Source organism: Oncorhynchus masou, chromosome 31 (genome assembly GCF_036934945.1).
Source record: "Oncorhynchus masou masou isolate Uvic2021 chromosome 31, UVic_Omas_1.1, whole genome shotgun sequence".
NCBI classification, from domain to species: Eukaryota; Metazoa; Chordata; class Actinopteri; order Salmoniformes; family Salmonidae; genus Oncorhynchus; species Oncorhynchus masou.
This window is the reverse complement of record NC_088242.1, coordinates 53,172,560-53,191,588: the sequence shown is the minus strand read 5'-3', so window position 1 is coordinate 53,191,588 and position 19,029 is coordinate 53,172,560. Positions and strand designations below refer to the sequence as shown.

Genomic DNA, 19,029 nt, shown 5'->3' with positions numbered 1-19,029 from the left:
GGTCAGGTTTTTGACCAAAACAGCACATACAGTAGTATTCCCTTATCCAGTAATGTAAGAGGTACTTATTCCAGTACTGTTTTGAATTTCTCTCGCCAGGGTGTTCCTGAAAGTGTAATCTGGATAGTCAGTGCTGTGATTTTACCATGTTCCAAATTATTTCTCTGAAAACCTATTCGAAACATTTTGGTAGCAGTGTTTTGAATTAATCCCTCCAGTGCGTAACAAACAGACATGTAGTCTGTTTTTGACAGCTTGTGTGTGTTGTCAGAGGGAAAAGTTTGAATTGGGAACCAGAAGTTAGATGTTTAAATCATTGGGTGTGAGTTTTTACAATTGTGTATGAAGATTTGAGAAAATGATGAATTGTTCCAGGAATTGTGTCTAAGCAATTGAGAAACTGTAATATGGACACAACCTTACATGCCATTCCAGGGTTTAAGGCTCAGCTATACTCGTTAGACCACACTGTTTGTGAATGAGACTATCCACTGTGATGTCTTTCCTTAGGAAGATGAGTTCCAGACCCAGGGCATTGGTGGCGGAGGAACAGAGGCCAGCCAGATGAAGCAGGAAGCTGACCAGGAGAAGCGCTTGGCAGAGGCAGGAGGGCACAACTAAGTGTCTCAACTGGAGGGAGAAACAGGCGCTGGTAGACATCTTCAGCGCTAAGGAGGACCTCAAGTCTCAGAAGCAGAACAAAGCAGGAAGCCAGACTCTGACCCCTTCTGCAGCACCCAATGTATCAGCAATCATCCTACTTTTCTCAGGTAGCCGAGATGTGATCAGAATGACAGACAATAGCGCCATCTAGCTGTTGACCAGCTAATGGTTGTCAGGCCATGGGTAAATTCCTCACTTACTAGTTATTCATTTGATTTGAGGTGACTGACTTCTCCCCAGTGTCGAGCGAATATGAGGAGCTTTTTCCCTGTGCATGAAGGAGTGACCAGAGGGTGAAGATTCTGAAAAACCAAGATGGCACTCCCAGGAACATAATGGTGAGAAGGTTTAAACTACCTCTTAATCTCCACACAAGAGCCTGGGTCCAAGGATGCTGACAGGAGCTCATCCAGGTAACCAAGCACATTATCAAATTTGGCACTCATAAGATGCCTTGACCAATTTTTCCCAGTGAGGTTGTTTTTCCATTCCTTGAAATATTTTTGTTCCAAGTCAGGTTCAGTTTACATGGAATATTCAGATGTACAGTACTAAAATGTTCACACTTTTGTGACTGCTTCCTTTACCCAAGAGTATCTGCCCCCGCGAGTGGGAAAGGACCTGTCTCCTGGCATGGGGGGGGGGGGCATCCACAGAGAAGCTGGAAAGACTGCATTACACACATCGTTCCACACCGACTAGTTACAACCCACTTCAGAATAGCCTCTTGATCTAATGATATATTACAACAATGTTTTGTTTGTTATCCTTTTATAAAAGGGAAAAATGTGAAGTCAACTTTCATCATGCAAAATAAAGCCACAATTACTCATAATCGGCATGAGAAGATGTAACATTTGCAAAGGACAACAAAAATGTGTCAGTGCTCAAGTATTGGACTTTATTGACGGTTAAGCAATATCAGTGCACAATACTCATCACGTGAATACAACATGATCAAAATCCATTGCTTTCTACATACACATGGTTTGTGAGCACATTGGCTAATCTTGTTGGGCAAAGTGAAGATTTTATTTCATGACTTCATTAAGATTTAAGTTCAGTATGGTAAGCCTTTATGCGCTATACAACTTTCTCACAAGCTTTTATTCGCCAATTAAAAGACAGTATAAAATTCACTTAAACATATTGGTGTAAACTCAATATGCTGGGGAAAATATATTCCTGTACCCCACCTTTGACAAACTTTATAGGCAAAAGGGATGCAGAGGTAAGAAGTTATCCAATTAATTTTAAAAAAGGTGACTTTTGTTACGTTCTTAGACGTTCACACTAGTAAACCAGATCGAACTCCATTGGAAGTCCAATACAGGGGTTGTATTGTGTTAGTAGACCAGGATATTTATATCAACATTTCTGCATTGGGCTGGGCTTTCTTGAATAGGCATTTCTCTCTCTCTCAAAAAAAAAGGATATTCTGTATCCCAACATGAAACACAAAGCCCATCTAAGGTAAAAACAAAGGCAACTTTTGAAACGTTACAGCAGCACACCAATGATTAACTTACAGTTTATGTAACAATTAAAGAATGAGTATTGCAACCACTACAGCCTTGCGTGGGAAGAATAGAATTCCCATAAACAAAATGCAACATGCTTCTTTATCAGCAACAGGGCATTCGAAGAGATCTTTGGTTTAAAACAAAGATTTTAGGCAAGATTCAGTTGACTAAGACCATGGTTTTGTTGACTTACTCTCTAGATTGGACATATTTTGCATGCCCTTTAGGGAAAAGACCCTAAACAGGTGTCAAATAAACATTTTCTTTAAAGGGGATAACAAATCATATCATATCAAATAGTGTTAATGCAATACTTGTCAGTCAGTTATTGTGGCAAAACTAACTCCGTGGTTACAGTAGGAGCAAAACAAAAAAAGTACAGATGTGGTTTGAGACAGTCCATAGGCTACATTAAATTCATATTGCAGAAACGGGACAGGGACCCAAAACAAATCAACCATTAAAATAAAGGTGAAAGGCTTCAGTGCCTATACAGAGCTCGATGGTTATCTACTATGCCATGATAACATGCTTGGCTAATTATTACAGGACATAAGCTGTCTCTAGCAGTGGTTAGTTAAAGGGGAGATTAGGGTGGTAATAGACAGATAGCTGTACTGTATGTCAAGGTGTGTTTCTCTACTCTATGGTGCCTGACAGTTCTGGTTTGTTTCTCAGTCAGCCTCTTCTTCTGACTCCTCTTCCTCAGCTGTTTCCAGCCAGGTTAGCCACTGGTTGACCTAACAGGGGAGAGAGGTAGAGGGTTAGCAACTGGTTGACCTAACAGGGGAGAGTGTTATACAGGGTCATGTTAAATAGGGCAGAATGTTAAGCAGAAATATGTGTTGTTATTGAACAAGTTCGAGTAGGAGGCTACCTCCCTGTTTCACTCAGTTTCCAAATGCTTTCCAAATATTGAGCGCAACCCTGTTGTGGTTGCAAGCACAATTGTCATGATTTACTCACAAAAGAATAAAGGACTGGGTACACATGTTTAAGTGTATAAATCAACTACAGCTCAGAATTTAACACCATAGTACCCTCAACTCGACGTCAAGCTCGAGACCCGGGGTCTCGACCCCGCCCTGTGCAGCTGGCTACTGGACTTCCTGACGGGCGGCCCCCAGGTGATGAGGGTAGGTAACAACATCTCCACCCCGCTGATCCTCAAAACTGGGGCCCCACAAGGGTGCGTTCTGAGCCCTCTCCCGTACTCCCTGTTCACCCACGACTGCGTGGCCATGCATGCCTCCAACTCAATCATCAAGTTTGCGGACAGCAGAGGGAGCACCCCCCCTATCCACATTGACGGGACAATAGTGGAGAGGGTAGTAAGTGTTAAGTTCCTCGGCGTACACATCACGGACAAACTGAATTGGTCTACCCACAAAGACAGCGTTGTGAAGGTGCAGCAGCGCATCTTCAACCTCAGGAGGCTGAAGAAATTCGGCTCGTCACCAAAAGCACTCACAAACTTTTACAGATGCACAATCGAGAGCATCCTGTCGGGCTGTATCACCACCTGGTACGGCAACTGCTCCGCCCACAACCGTAAGGCTCTCCAGAGGGTAGTGAGGTCTGCACAACGCATCACCAGGGGCAAACTACCTGCCCTCCAGGACACCTACACCACCCAATGTTACAGGAAGGCCATAAAGATCATCAAGGACAACAACCACCCGAGCCACTGCCTGTTCACCCTGCTATCATTCAGAAGACGAGGTCAGTACAGGTGCATCAAATCAGGGCCCGAGAGACTGAAATACAGCTTCTATCTCAAGGCCATCAGACTGTTAAACAGCCACCACTAACATTGAGTGGCTGCTGCCAACATACTGACTCAACTCCAGCCACTTTAATAATGGAAATTGATGGAAAAAAATGTATCACTAGCCACTTTAAACAATGCCACTTAATATAATGTTTACATACCCTACATTAATCATCTCATATGTATATGTATATACTGTACTCTATATCATCTACTGCATCTTTCCATCTTTATGTGATACATGTATCACTAGCCACTTTAAACTACGCCACTTATGTTTACATACCCTACATTACTCATCTCATATGGATATACTGTACTCGATACTATCTACTGCATCTTGCCTATGCTGTTCTGTACCATCACTCAGTCATATATCTTTATGTACGTATTCTTTATCCCTTTACACTTGTGTATAAGGTGGAATTGTTAGGTTAGATTACTCGTTGGTTATTACTGTATTGTCGGAACTAGAAGCACAAGCATTTAGCTACACTCGCATTAACATCTGCTAACCATGTGTATGTGACAAATAAAATGTGATTTATAAGCTACCATTTGGTCAACTGTGACAGATTTCTCAACAAAACAATACCTGGAATAAAGCTTTTCCCTTTCCAGGGAATTCTTGGGTAATATCTTCTTTCCATGCAAGGAAGGCTTCTTCTTCAATGATCTCCATATCGTAGAAGTGGACATAGTAGCGCAGCAGCATACCTGAAATAAACACACACAACACGCAGCAGCAGAGACACAGTTGCAATGAAGTCGACAGAAGAATATCCTACTCGCATGTCCAAAAACGATCAAATAAATTAAAATCTTGATCACTGACAACTAAAGCAAAAGTTAATAGGTTTCCACCAAAATATTAGTTTCAATGACAGCCTGGCAAGTGGCGTGGGGCACTACCTCTGGGAAAGTGGCTGGCATGGCAGTGCACCTGCAGGGCGTACAGGGCTGAGACCTGCAGCTGGGGCTGGTCGTGTAGAAACTTCTGCATGACGGGTTTGAAGGCCAGCAGTAGCTGCTTCTCTTGGTCCAGCTGCTCTTTGGAGGGCCCTACCGCCTGCTCCTCTCCACCACTGCCCTCCTCCTCCTCCACACAACACAGCTCCCCTGAGATGTACTGCAAGAAACTGGGAGGAGAGGGGAAACAACAGTAAGAGCATGGTAAAATGGATACACTAATGAATGCTCCCAAAAGTGTATTTTACACATTCCATTAGTCTGTGTCTTCACCCACCACAGTGTGCATGAAATATTGTGCAAAAATAGACTGAAAGGGCGATTCTGTATTGTGACAAGTACAGTTTAGACTCCACTGTCATATTGGTCTCAAGCCTTGAATGAATACCTTTATTCAACCATAATCAGTCTAAATAAGATTTCAAACGTAGTCTCCGGGCCTCCGGAGTGGCGCAACGGTCTCAGGCACTGCATCGCTACAGATCCATGTCCGACCCCGGGCTGTGAAGCAGCCGACCGAGACCGGGAGACCCATGAGGCGGCGCACAATTGGCCCAGCTTCGTCTGGGTTAGGGAAGGGTTTGGCCAGCAGTAATGTTCTTGTCCCATAGCACTCTAGCGACTCGTGGCGGAAGGGCGATTGCACACCGATTTCGGCTCACCAGCTGTACAGTGTTTCCTCCGACACATTGGTGCGGCTGGCTTACAGTTTAAGCAAGCAGAGTGTCAAGAAGCATTGCTCTCGACCTTCGCATCTCCCGAATCCGTATGGGAGTTGCAGCAATGGGACAAGACTAAATACCAACTGGATATCACGAAATTGGAGAAAAGGGAGTGACAATTTTTTTTAAACAAAAAGTAGTCTCCATCATGGAGGTTCAGTACCTACCTGGTCATGAGGATGTTGACAAAACCCTTGTCGGTGTGGAGCTTGGGGGAGATGTTGTCTTTGATCCACTTGTAGATGGCCTGCGGTGAGGGGTCTGCCTTAATCTGCAGCAGCAGGTCCTTCTCAAGCTTCAACAGGGGGAACAGGAAGCTCAGGCCCTTACCCTCCAGGATCTCCAACATGCGGTCCTTGTTCTGGTCAATCTCTGGAGGACCAGAACGGACAGACAGGTCAGATTAGGTCAGCTTCTATCTCAAGGCCATCAGACTGTTAAACAGCAACCACTAACATTGAGTGGCTGCTGCCAACACACTGACTCAACTCCAGCCACTTTAATAATGGGAATTGATGGGAAATTATGTAAAATATACCACTAGCCACTTTAAACAATGCTACCTAATATAATGTTTACATACCCTACATTATTCATCTCATATGTATACGTATATACTGTACTCTATATCATCCACCGCATCTTTATGTAATACATGTATCACTAGCCACTTTAACTATGCCACTTTGTTTACATACTCATCTCATATGTATATACTGTACTCGATACCATCTACTGTATCTTGCCTATGCTGCTCTGTACCATAACTCATTCATATATATTTATGTACATTCTTTATCCCCTTACACTTGTGTATAAGACAGTAGTTTTGGAATTGTTAGTTAGATTACTTGTTGGTTATTACTGCATTGTCGGAACTAGAAGCACAAGCATTTCGCTACACTCGCATTAACATCTGCTAACCATGTGTATGTGACAAATAAAATTTGATTTGATTTGATTAGCCATAGCATCACTGTCATGGAAGATGAATGTGCTGCAGTCTCTGCTGATACTATTCAGATATTGTAATCATTAGTCTCATTTGTTGGTCATCCGTGATATCAAGTGCCTTTAGTCTAATGATTATGAGATGTCATCACATGACAAATTTTAAATCAGTGAAATCCTTCCATTTCAGTCACTAAAGCACCTTTAGAGGGAGTATGTGGAGAGAGAGGGTTGTCAACCTACCGGGTAGCATCTTTTGCATGTTGACCTTGCTCTGTTGGAAGAGGTCAGTCAGCCACTCCTTGTCCGTGAGCTTGGCAGTCTGCTGCAGACAGAGCAGAAAGAGGGGGAAGTGGGTTCCATTCTCCAGAGGGTGGGCCAGCTCAGACACGCTCACCAGCTCAGATATGAGGGCCAGGGCTGCAAACTGAGCTAGGTAGGATTTCACAAGCGGCACGTCCACCTCGATCTTAGGGCACTGGTCAAGCACGTTGAGGAAAGCCTTGGAAGCGAGGATGTAGGGAGAGACAAAGACATTAGTGAGATGAAAACAAAGCTTTACCAAGCGCATCAAAAGTATTTGACATGAATGTCAAAAATATTGCGTGGAGAGAGACATACCTGCATGAAGTTATCCCCGGTAACGAGGCCTTCTGTGCGTAGCGTGTGTATGAGGGTGCTGGCATGCTCCTTATCCTCATCTGACCGGTCCAGCGACACCACAATGATCTTACTCAGCATCTCTGGCAGGAAGTGCTTGGGAGCCTTCATCTCTCTGACACCGTTCACAGCATCATCAATGTTTTTGCTGTTCAGGTATTCCGTTACAATAGTCTCCTAAAGGGGGAGAGTGAAAAGTGAACCTTGTTTAGTGTTGCATGGTGTATGGGTGCCAATAATATACATTGTGATAGAGAGTCGTGATACCAGAATTCAGTCACATCGGTACTAAATTGTTGCCTACTGTCATTTTCAGCAGCTCCTCCCTAGCCGGCGGTGGTTTCTTGCTGGTCTTATGAGGTTTCTCATGAATGTGAGGGGGGTTGCTTTTGAGGCCAAGCTGCGGAGACTGTGGGAGAAGGGGGAAGACTAGGTGAACTACATTGGAACAATGGCAAGTCCTCAAAAGCCCAGTTGGAGTCAATTCCATTTTAAGAGGTTAACTGACATTCCAATTTCGTCATTGAACAGCAACGGGAAGAAGTTGAGTGTCAGTTTTCTTCCAGAATTGAAAATTAATCGACCCCAACCCTGGTTGGGGGTTTTAAAAGGTGAAGTGGGGTGTGCTCTGCGAGATCCCTTACCTGTCCCAATGGAGGGGTGTTGGTGCGGGGGGGCTGGGCACTGGGGGGGATCATGGTGGGGATTTGGGGCTGCAGCTTGGGAACCTGGTTCTTATTCAGGAGGAACGACTGAGCTGGTCTCAGGCTGATCTACAACACGGGGGGGGGGGAGTAGCAGAATGGTTGGCATGTTAGAATGGAAACACGTGAACATTTTAATAACAATGTGATACTATGTTAAGTATCACGATACCATGAAGTATCATCACACCACAGGATTTGCCCCGGCCACCCCTCCCCAGGATGCCTGTTCTCCTTCTCTATACATTCTGCACATGTGCTGCACAAAAAGTGTCCCTGATATTCACACCTCTACTCAATACAAGACATTGAATTTAACTTCATACTTTTTACTGTATAATAGAAAAAGGCAGGACTTGACATTCACTCTTTTTTTGCCACTTGTCCCTTGGACAAGTAGGACAGACTTTTTTAGTTGTCCAAAAGATCAAGAGACTCCTAACACCATTTTAACGTCATTGTATGATGCACGGAACCACTTTACAAAATTAAATGCATCACTATATTTTTTTTACCATAGAGAATCAGACAAAAATGTAGCATATAAAAATAGTACAACATTACAATTACAACTATATACTTATGGCTTAATAAAATGAATTCCCTCCAGGGCTCAAAATTAAGGGCGTCCGGTCGCCCGTGACCATAAAAACAAAACAAATATGTCCACGGTTCAAAACAGAATCTGGAACAGTTCTGGGACCACGGCACATAAAAACATTTTAAAAAGCAAGTGAGGCTGATGCAACAAATCAAACCCTTTACCTTAAACATTTCATAAAGTTATATAGTTCTAAATATTATAAACTCAACAATGCGCACATGGCTGTAGGCTGTGTGTGAGAATGTCCCAAAATGCAATTAGCAGGAAAACGCGTCCCAAAAGTGCACAGCACGCCGAGCAGTTGTGTGACAGGTGAAAATATTTCATAGAAATAAAGTGGAGATCTAAAGATGGGTCAACTAGCATGGGTTACTACTGCAATATGACTACGATTATGCCTTGGGCTACTGGACAATAAAAAGGAACATTGATTCGAAAACCAGTAGAACGTGAGAAATTCTGGTTTCAATGGCATATTTGTTACCTCAAAATGACACAACGACAAGGTTCCAGTTTAACAAAGTTTAATATACTATATGAACACACTACAAGGTAGCCATTCCACTCAAGGCTAGATCAACAACAAGACTCCCTGCGCAGGCGTACTCTTGACTGAGTGATAGCCCCGTAATAACAGAAATATAGGGATACTTAAAACATGAACTTAACAATCTCCCCCTTTTCTTTAAAGACAAATAAAACAACATAATTAAAAGTATTATTCAAGATCCCCATTACAAATGAGTTGTGTGACAGTTTTTAAATTTGTATTACTCAAGCTGCCACTTTCCATTACTGAGAGCCTGTAGGAGCACAAGACCAGATGCTCCTTTTTTAGTCAGTCAGCAAGCTGTTCCTTTGTGGTCGACCACAGAATCCGCTGGATTCTCTGGGCTTGAATAAGTTCCTTGATGCTGTTAAGCTCAAGACAAAGTATTTTCTCTGTGACAGACTTGGTTGACTTCACAACATCAACTAATGAGTAGTTGTCAGTGACACAAACTACAGGTAGAAAGTGCCGTTTTGACTCACCAGTGGTTAACTCTGAACAGAATTGCATGAAAGATAGCATTGTCAATTCCATCCGCAAGAGCAAGGGTTTCTCCAGCAAGTGTGCTTCGGACAACCCTTCTGATCCTTTTTGACTGCCAACAGATAGGTGAGAATCTTCCTCCTTCACCTATTTACACGATTAGATGTCCACCGTGTGCCTCCATCTGTAAGGTTCCCTAGCGAAGCATCACTGAAGACAACTATTTTCAAAGAGTCATCTTTTCCAACATGCTGAAACTTTAGTCACTTGTTGTGATTTCAGTTTACGAACAACTTTGTTCGCCTCATGAATGGTTTGTACAGTGGCGTGTTTTGTGTTAGATGCCAAGTTGCAAACATTACATCAGGTCTACTCGGGCTAGCAACCCATAAAATTTGTCCTATATTTGACCTCAATTGATCAGCTTCAATTCCACAGAGGGGAATTCCTTTGTACGAATTTTGAAGAATCCAGGTGAATGGGTTGAAGATTCTTGATATAGCTCTCCTATTGCATCAGTATTTTTCCATCAACTGTAAATCAACTCTATTCCAACATAACAAAAATGATCATGCTCCTCACCGCCGAACTAGAAAACAGCTTTGAGGTGTGGAATCACAGTTGAAGCAAAGGTCTGTGAGCCACCCCAGATAAAGTCATCAACATGACAGGCAAGTACTCCAGTCACATTGCAGTCTTGATCAAGCCAATAGAAGACTGCAGGATCCAGGACATTTTTCCACCTGTATTCAGCATTGCTGCCTTGACTTTGTTGTACCAGTAGAGTGATGCATCTGCCAGTCCATACACACACTTTTTTAGTTTCCAGTGTTCCTTCGCTTTTAGTTTCAAGCAGAGGTTGGATGTGAATGTCCCTTGACAGCTCTGTTCCCTACAAAAATGCAGATTTGATGTCTATGGAATTAAGTTTCCATTTTTTTCTGGCAGATCACTGACATCAGCAATCGGAGTGACTGAGGCGCATGTCGGTGAGTCTTTTGGGAGTTCTTTAGCAGCCAGCTCCTCAAAACCTCTAGCCACTAGACGTGCTTTAGGTACTATTCCAGTTAAGGATTCTTTAAGGGTACACACCCACCTTGTTGAGACACATTTTTGGCCAAGTCTTTGACTTCCTCAAACACTTCATTTTTCCTCCAATTACTGCGCTCATCTAGCTTAGCTGAGTCAAATGACCCGTCCTTTGTTTCAAGTACATCATCATTTTGAATGTCATTGTTTTTCTCGATTTTCCATTGGTTCAATTCTGATATGATCTACAAGTGACAAGTCAGCTGACCCTGTTATACCAGAAAGTGTAGCTAGTTCAGAGTACTACAAGTTGTACCAGCTCTGGTGTTTTCCTTTGGCTTTTCCTGCTCGTCCAATGACGGTTTCTGTATGTGGAACACCACTTTCTCTGTCCATGTTTGTCCAGTTTTCAGATTGGAACAACCATGTTCTCTTAATACATGTGGCTGTTGTTGAATGTTTTCCTCATTTGAACACTCAACAGTATTACAGGGGCATGGTTGTAGGTCTCTGCTCCATTTCCTGTGTCAGTTTCAGTGTCCATATCATTGGATGTGACATCTGGTAGGTTTGTGTCTGTTACGGTATATTTTTTGTCATTTTCATCCGGAGACTGATTATCACCAACAGCCCCTCTATCTTGTTGATCATTTACTTTCCTCTATCTTGAGTGATGCACCCTGACAATGATGCCTCCGTACCTCAAAAATATCACACCATCTTGACCAATGACTACTCCCGGTCCTTTCCACTCTTGACAGTCAACTCGTTTGTAGTACACTTTGTTTCCAGTTTCGTACTTATCATCATTATTCCCTGAACTGCTGAGTAACTTCTTAAGTCTGTCAACTGTAGCATGTCCAAACTGTTTGTGAAGCTTGAACAATACTTTGTGTTTTTCTTTTGTGTTCATGTTCTCTGTGACTTTCAGAATCTCCATGTGTTCTGTCAGTCAGAATCTAATTTTTGCATGGACTCTGTGTGATGTCTGTGTCTAAAATGTTTACACAATAGTGGCCTGAGGTAGTAAGTTCAAGAGTCACTGGTTGTTTAAACATCACTACCTTGTCATTTATGTCTAGTATAGCATCTGCCTTCTTGAGGGTAGCTTCGCTTAATAGTAAGGGGATCTGTCGGCACCACCTCTGTTTCAATGTGACACTTTTTGCTGGTGTCTTAACTCTCTTGGTAGAATGGACAATTATCCCATCTCCAAATTTGAAAGCTCTGTTGCTTGGTGTGTCAATCATATTTTGTACTTCTTTCATATTTAGTTCACTGGCATAGCTATCAAGCCATTTTGCACCACACACTGTCCGTGTACATGCAGTATCAATCACAGCAGATCCTAAGGATTCAACTATAAAAATCTCAGTGTCAGAAGCAGATTCATTTGAAATCTGTGTAATGTTACACTGCTCTTTGTTTACATTTTCCTCTGTTAGTTTAACTTGTTCATTTTTATGAGGACAGTCCTTAACCCAATAGTAAGTGCTTTGACAAATAGCACATTGATTTTCCATATTTGTCCAGTGGATTTGTGCCGGGAAATGGCACCCTCTTCTGGTTGTCTTGAGAACGCGACTTGTTGGCGCCTTTTCTCTGCTGCTCAGTGTAATATGCTGCGTCACTCACTTGCATTCCATCTGCTATTGGCGCGACAGACATTTTTTCACCAAAAATTATTTTTAGTGCCAACTTCATTGATGCAAAAGTCAGCACAGTACAAGCAGTCAAAGCCAACTGTTTCTCCCTACCATCCAGACAGGCAGTATCGAGCAACTTGAAAGATAACACTGCATCCGGGAGAACAATGTCGTACTTGCGCATCCTATTGTACCTCTGTTCGAAATCAATGATGTAGTCCGTCATGGCAACCAAAATATCCCTCGCAACACTGTCAAAGTTTGAATATGCCTCGTAGGCACAGTCTTTCTCTTCTTTAAGAAATATAGAATCCAGTGCTCTGATCAAAGTTCCCATACCGTCATCCTTGTTCAAATTCTTGTTCAAATCCTCAACGGATATTTCCAGTGCCGTATCTCTCGCTCTTCCTTCGAGCGATAATAGTGCTTGTTTTTTCTCGTCCAGATCAGTCCAGATTCCAAGTTCATTTTTCCAACTTTCGTACGGCCTCTTCTCGTTGAAGCGAGGTCGCACATTGGTAGCAGAGGATGGTTAATAACTACAATGTTAACTCGAAATGACACAACGACAAGGTTACAGTTTAACAAAGTTTAATATACTATATGAACACACTACAAGGTAGCCATTCCACTCAAGGCTAGATCAACAACAAGACTCCATGCGCAGGCGCACTCTTGACTGAGTGATAGCCCCGTAATAACAGAAATATAGGGATACTTAAAACATGAACTTAACATATGAAGTGTTAATAAAATTATTCCCTCAACATTTCTATGGTTATATTTTGGCTAGGCTACTTTGAAGGTAAGACATGCGTCATAAAATGACAAACTTAATTGTTCAAAACCTGGACGTTTTATGGTTAAAGTGAAGGTTGCACAATATAATTTCCACAAATCTGACAACGTAGACTGATTATTTTCCATATAAAACTGTCTTTTGGAAAAGTGTAAACTACTATTTTCAAAATTAATTATATTTATCAAAAACTCAAACAGGGCTTTGACGTCAAGAAAAGAACAGCATGCTGGTGGTTTCAGTGCGTTCTTATTATACCTACATTATTCATCTCATATGTATACACTGTACTCTATATCATCTACTGCATCCTTATGTAATACATGTATCACTAGCCACTTTAACTATGCCACTTTGTTTACATACTCATCTCATATGTATATACTGTACTCGATACCATCTACTGTATCTTGCCTATGCTGCTCTGTACCATCACTCATTCATATAGCTTTATGTACATATTATTTATCCCCTTACACTGTGTATAAGAAATTAGTTTTGGAATTGTTAAGTTAGATTACTTATTGGTTATTACTGCTTTGTCGGAACTAGAAGCACAAGCATTGCGCTACACTCGCATTAACATCTGCTAACCATGTGTATGTGACAAATAAAACTTGATTTGATTTGATACCTCAGTGATGAAGGTCGAATCAGGTAAGTAGGTACTAAAGTGACCAAAGAGTTGTAATGTCATGTTGCTAGCAGATAGCAAGCCAATAAGTGCACCAGGAAAAGCAAAATGAACTGGCCCACTCAGATCTAGATGGTAGGGGTAAGCCAGCAGGGGTGTAAAAAAATGGGCTATACTAGATTTTTAGCTGATGCAGAAATCACAGGATATGGTCTGATGATAGTGGTCTTTATTCAGTGACAAAATATATTTTTCAACAATGAGGACTTTGTATTACTTGGGTCTTCACCGTCTTTTGTGGACAGTGGCTTCACTCCTGCTCTGCATTCACTCTTGTTCTTCTCGATGTCACTTTTTCGACATGACTTTGCTCAAATTTGGATTACATTTTTTGGGGGCTTAAAATACTAATGTAAAGCGATATGTCAAATCGGGACTTTTAGTTGGAAGGATGAAACCAATCAGAATGTTTGGTGGGAAAGGTAGATAGTTGGTGGTTTGGGCTAGAAACTTGAGCTTTTCAGTAATGTAAAGGTGCAAGCATGACTGTCACTGTGCTACGTTTTTCCTGTATGGCAGTGGCACCCAAGCCTAGTCAGACTGGCTTGACTGTTCTTACCCGCGAAATGAAAAAAATACGTATCCACTTCGCTCGCGCTGAGTCCCGCTCCAATAATTAAACAAATGTAAGAAATGTAAGAAACCACATCACGGAAAGAAGCAGCAAAGTATGCTAATGGCTGGTTAGAGGATGTGGCTGGCCGTTCACAGTTGTCAGGCATTGGATGAAGCACTCATTCTGATGTGACATATCTGACATCACACTCTGAACTGTGCTCAGTCCTCAATTTTAATATGAGAAACATACAACACTATTTAACGATCATACAAGAAGATCCTTTCGCTTCTCTTTTATAGCCCAATGGGTGATACACTGCAGACTTTATCAGGTTATTTTTCAGTGTTTAAAACAACTAATCGACAGAGGTTGGTTCAATTATTTGAATTCCACTTAGTTCCGTTTTTTGTTTGTTTTGTGAGCTCAATGCAAGGTTCACTGCAGTTTCTTTATAGATAAATCAGATCATGCCCGAACTGTGCGATGTAGTACTTGTCCGGTCTGTGTTTCTTTTACGCCTGCTATGTAAGAGAGAAGAATGCGCAATCAAAAGGGGATAAATAGAAAGCAGTTGCTTCGTGAGGTAGGTATTGGTATTCAGCATTCATTAAAGTATTCCTTTTTACATTTGAAGACATACTAAAATTGTGATTTTGTCAGACAACATAGGAAGCAGCTCTTTAGAGATTATACACAATGACCGAAATATTTTATTAAATTAATGTGAATAACTAATGAACAGCCATAGGCAGTCACTACCATCATGGGATTTGTATTAATTAGCGCGGTCAATGTTTTTTTACATTTTTTTTTATTATCGAAACCCAAAATTGTGATTATTATTTTTTGTATAGTCAAACAAATCTCAAAAAGCACTAATCGCTCAGCACTAGTGGCCAGACTGGTGGGGAGTGGGTTAATGTACCTCTTCTAGGTTGAGTTGTCCCTTCTTGCTGAAACGTGGAGGCATGTCCTTGTTGGACTGGACCTGCTGTTGCTGGCTCTGGTGGTTCTGGTTCTGAAAATGCTGATTCTGAACCTTTAAAACAGACCAGACAAGAAACATAAATTGGTGGCGCTAGCGGGAAGAGACATTTCCTTTCCACAAGCAGGAAAAAAGGACAGCTCATCTCTGTTTACTAAACCATTAATATGGTCAAAATGCTCCCGTTATTAAAAATGACATTGAATCAAATCAAATCCAGTTATTTACCTGGTTGGACTTGATAAAAGACTTGTTGGCTCCAATTTCAAACGGAGACTGTGGTTGGGGGGCGGTGTTGTGGCCGTTATGTCCATTGACGTTGAAGAGCGGGTTGGAGCGATGACGTCCCAGAGTGGGAGAGAACCTGTCCTGAATGACCCCCGGGCCTGTCCCTATCCCACCACCTGAGGAGACAGGTTAGAGAGGAGTGAGAATTTACATCTGGCTGTCACATTTTCTCAGTCACAGAGCATGTTTGAAGTAGACTTTATAAGTCAGACTGGGTAGAATCACTGGCCTACAAAATCATGTTACATCCCAAATAACTACTCATTTTGTGATAAATGATCCCCTCAAATACGCTGGCAGACAATAAGTGGTTAATGGACGAGACCTAGACAGGCAGATGGACAAACCTACGCCCGTGCCTACCTGGCATTTGTCCAAACATGTCAGCCAATCCCCCGAGAGTCTCCATTTTCATCCTGTTTGGCATAAAAGGGCCTTCCAGGAAGAAGTCCATCCTCATTCCCTGAGCCATGGTCGCTGGGATGAAAACACCCAAATCCTGGGGAGACAAACACACACTCCAGTGAATAGTGCTTAAAAAGGCACTAAAAATACATCTTATTTGTTGCTTCTTGATGTTGTCGTTATATAGCCATGTGCATTCTCTGCCACTCATCACTCTTAGATACACTGGGCAACTACTGAATAATCATATGCTTCCAATAATCATATGCTTCCATCATCAACTGTACTGGATGAGAAGGTCCAGGGTCTCTCCTCCTTTTGAGGATGCGGCAAAGAGAGAGAATGAGATGAACAGGCCATTAATTCCAGTTCTCTCCACTGACTCACTTTCACTGCCTCTTGACGGATCTGGTTGATGGTCTTTGGTCCGTTGTCGATGAAAGCTTTGCGGGGGACCCAGTTGTTGTCTCGCAGCTCTACCGTGTCCTGCAGCAGGAAGCGGATCCTGGCGGGCAATTCCTTGTTGTTCATTAAGGATAACATACGGCCAAAGTACTGGTCCATTAAAGACTGTAGGGCAGAGATGGACAGTGGTGTTAGGAGATGGACACATTCTCAGACAGCGGGCGTATTTGGCCAAAGTACTGATACATTTCAAACTGGGAGAGATGAACAGTGGTGTCATGACAGAGAAAGAGACAGACATACAGGCCGTAGGGATGACAGCAGACAGACCGCTAGGAACAAGAGAATGTACCTTAGCTTTTTCATGGTCGAGTCTAGGCCCCACTGTTCTCATTATCTGACAGAGGCACTCCAGATCCTCCCCCATATCCTTGAGTTGGACTCTCTTCTTCTTTTCCAAAAGCTAGGGAGATGGGGATGATGGTATTATACAAGTGGCATATTAGGGACCAGTGCCAGTAGAAAAGTAAGAACTACGAAGATTGCAAAGCAGAACTCAACTAGACAAAGTTGTATCTTAAGTTGCAAATAATGACAAAAAGATATACAAAACTAAATCCAAAAGAACTACACTGAAATGGTTGAACATACTGTTTTGATGCACTTATGAAGGATAGATTCATGGATGAGGTCGAGTTTGCCAAGTTCCGAGATGAATTTAATGTTGCCAAGCATCTTGATCTTGGCAATGGCACGCTGCTCCTCCTCCTCAGAAGTAAGAGGGTTGTCATGTTTGTCATAGACTGGTAGAAAGAGAACATCAAGTTAGTACAAGCACAATAGGGAGTCAAGGAGCGGACTTGTGGTGGGCCTTGTTCCAAAAGAGCCGTGTTGGGGAGTTGTCGTACTCACTTTCAACATTTCTGCTGCGGTTTTCAAATTCATCTTGAAGCTTGGAAATTAGAAGTCTTCTGAAGGTCTGCAAAATCAGGACAAGATTTGAGATTGAACATCAGAACCAGTGACATTCGATACAGGCACTTGGGACATAAAGAGAAGATCAGAGTTGGTTCTACACTATTGTACAGCACATAGAGATTACCATACAACTAGACTAAAATACATAACCGTGCAGAAAATAAAAACTATCTAAACTTGATGCTTACAGTGCTCTGCTTTTGGGATGTTTGGATCTCGGGCGAAGGGCCATCAAAGTTTGGTGCGTCCTCTGCCAAACGCAGACATAGCTGCGCATAGAGTGAGCTATACTTCGGCTCTTCTAGGGCTTTGTCTACAATCTAGATGGGAGGGAGGAGAGAGGAAAAAATATATTTTCTTTTAATCCATTAAAGCATCAGTTATACATGGAGGATGCCAGGAAATTATAGATTACATTTGCAAAGAGCAGACACGGTTAACAGGAAAATAAATAAGAGGCTTACTTACCAGCAAGATGATTGCTTTAAGGACGAGTTTTGTATCTACGCCCACATTCAGGAGCTCAAGGCATAGCTTGTCAAACTTCTCAGGCGTGAGCTTGTTGAGTATGCTAAAGAGGAAAAGGAGGAGCGGGGAGAGAGAACAGGGACATGTCAACTCATGGACACATGCATAATCAAGAGGGGTTGGGAAATCAACAATATTTGCTTGTTAGCCATATAAAGTTGGTGGTTTGCTCTTGTAAACATCTGACAGAGAAGCATGTGTTCATGCAGGCGGCAAGGGCACAGAGCATAAAACCAAACACATTGAGAACATTTGAGGAAATAAAACTTAAACCAATTTGTGGAAAAATTGTGTTTCTTGACACTTACCCTCTCACTTTCCTAAAGATTGCATCGTGTCGCTCTTTTTCGTTGCTGGAGTTGGCATCTCGTCTAGTGCTTCGTGAAGGAACCCATTTCGGAGCGCTGTGCCCGGGGGTTTTCCCCAGGAACTCGCTGGAGTAAGAGAATAGAGACTTTGTTGAGCTACGGCACTAAGTGATCATACACCACCAGTACTACATACAGGTCACAGCAAATCACATCTGCAATGCTGGAGAGCAAATACACTGAGGATGACGTTTATCATTCGAGAGAGCATCAATTCCACTCAGATACAGATCGCATACAAAAAATGCCTTTTAGCTGAAACAGGGTTCCCAGCTCCTGGTTCCCAGTATTTATTATTTGTGGATCCCTTAGGATGATTTCTGGGAAACATGCCTGTGTGGTAGGCCTACCTGTTGCCGACAGTCTTGGGATAGTGCTGAGGTGCACCCCTACCAACACCTCCCCCCGAAGAAGCACTGTTAGGGTAAACGGAGAACAACTTTGAATATGCAAGAGCAATGCATAGAAATTGTACATGTTTAACTGATTGAAAGAGTTGATCACAGTTTCACACTCCCCTCCATAGGTCATTCATGTCCTGTAAGTGAGAGCTAAAAAGTGTTGATTGATTTAAGCAACATATGGTTGGTTCCACAAGATTAGTCAATACATTGTCACCCAGAGCCCTATAATTTGCATACAAGGCTCTGTTGGCATCTATTCATCTAGGACTATAGCCTACTTCAAGCGAAAGTTACTGTCAAGATGAATCTGGACATACACTGAACAAAAATAAACAACATCC

The 19,029-nt window shown here is 42.3% G+C and overlaps 1 protein-coding gene across 1 annotated transcript in view; it reads right to left on the bottom strand.

Moving 5' to 3' along the window:
- Window positions 1-1,543: 1,543 nt before the first annotated feature.
- The window catches only part of LOC135524964 (eukaryotic translation initiation factor 4 gamma 2-like), a 31,229-nt gene continuing 13,743 nt past the window's right edge, over window positions 1,544-19,029 (bottom strand). The window contains exons 3-21 of the mRNA XM_064952781.1: window positions 18,635-18,700; window positions 18,225-18,350; window positions 17,857-17,959; window positions 17,577-17,708; window positions 17,323-17,389; window positions 17,062-17,213; window positions 16,763-16,873; window positions 16,393-16,575; window positions 15,964-16,099; window positions 15,541-15,716; window positions 15,253-15,366; window positions 7,904-8,032; window positions 7,564-7,668; window positions 7,221-7,436; window positions 6,843-7,101; window positions 5,816-6,020; window positions 4,870-5,096; window positions 4,553-4,674; window positions 1,544-2,926 (exon numbers count right to left, since the gene is read on the bottom strand). Coding sequence (XP_064808853.1) covers window positions 2,861-2,926; window positions 4,553-4,674; window positions 4,870-5,096; window positions 5,816-6,020; window positions 6,843-7,101; window positions 7,221-7,436; window positions 7,564-7,668; window positions 7,904-8,032; window positions 15,253-15,366; window positions 15,541-15,716; window positions 15,964-16,099; window positions 16,393-16,575; window positions 16,763-16,873; window positions 17,062-17,213; window positions 17,323-17,389; window positions 17,577-17,708; window positions 17,857-17,959; window positions 18,225-18,350; window positions 18,635-18,700 — 2,695 coding nt within the window. The 3' untranslated portion in view covers window positions 1,544-2,860. The remainder of the gene's footprint in view (window positions 2,927-4,552; window positions 4,675-4,869; window positions 5,097-5,815; window positions 6,021-6,842; window positions 7,102-7,220; window positions 7,437-7,563; window positions 7,669-7,903; window positions 8,033-15,252; window positions 15,367-15,540; window positions 15,717-15,963; window positions 16,100-16,392; window positions 16,576-16,762; window positions 16,874-17,061; window positions 17,214-17,322; window positions 17,390-17,576; window positions 17,709-17,856; window positions 17,960-18,224; window positions 18,351-18,634; window positions 18,701-19,029) is intronic.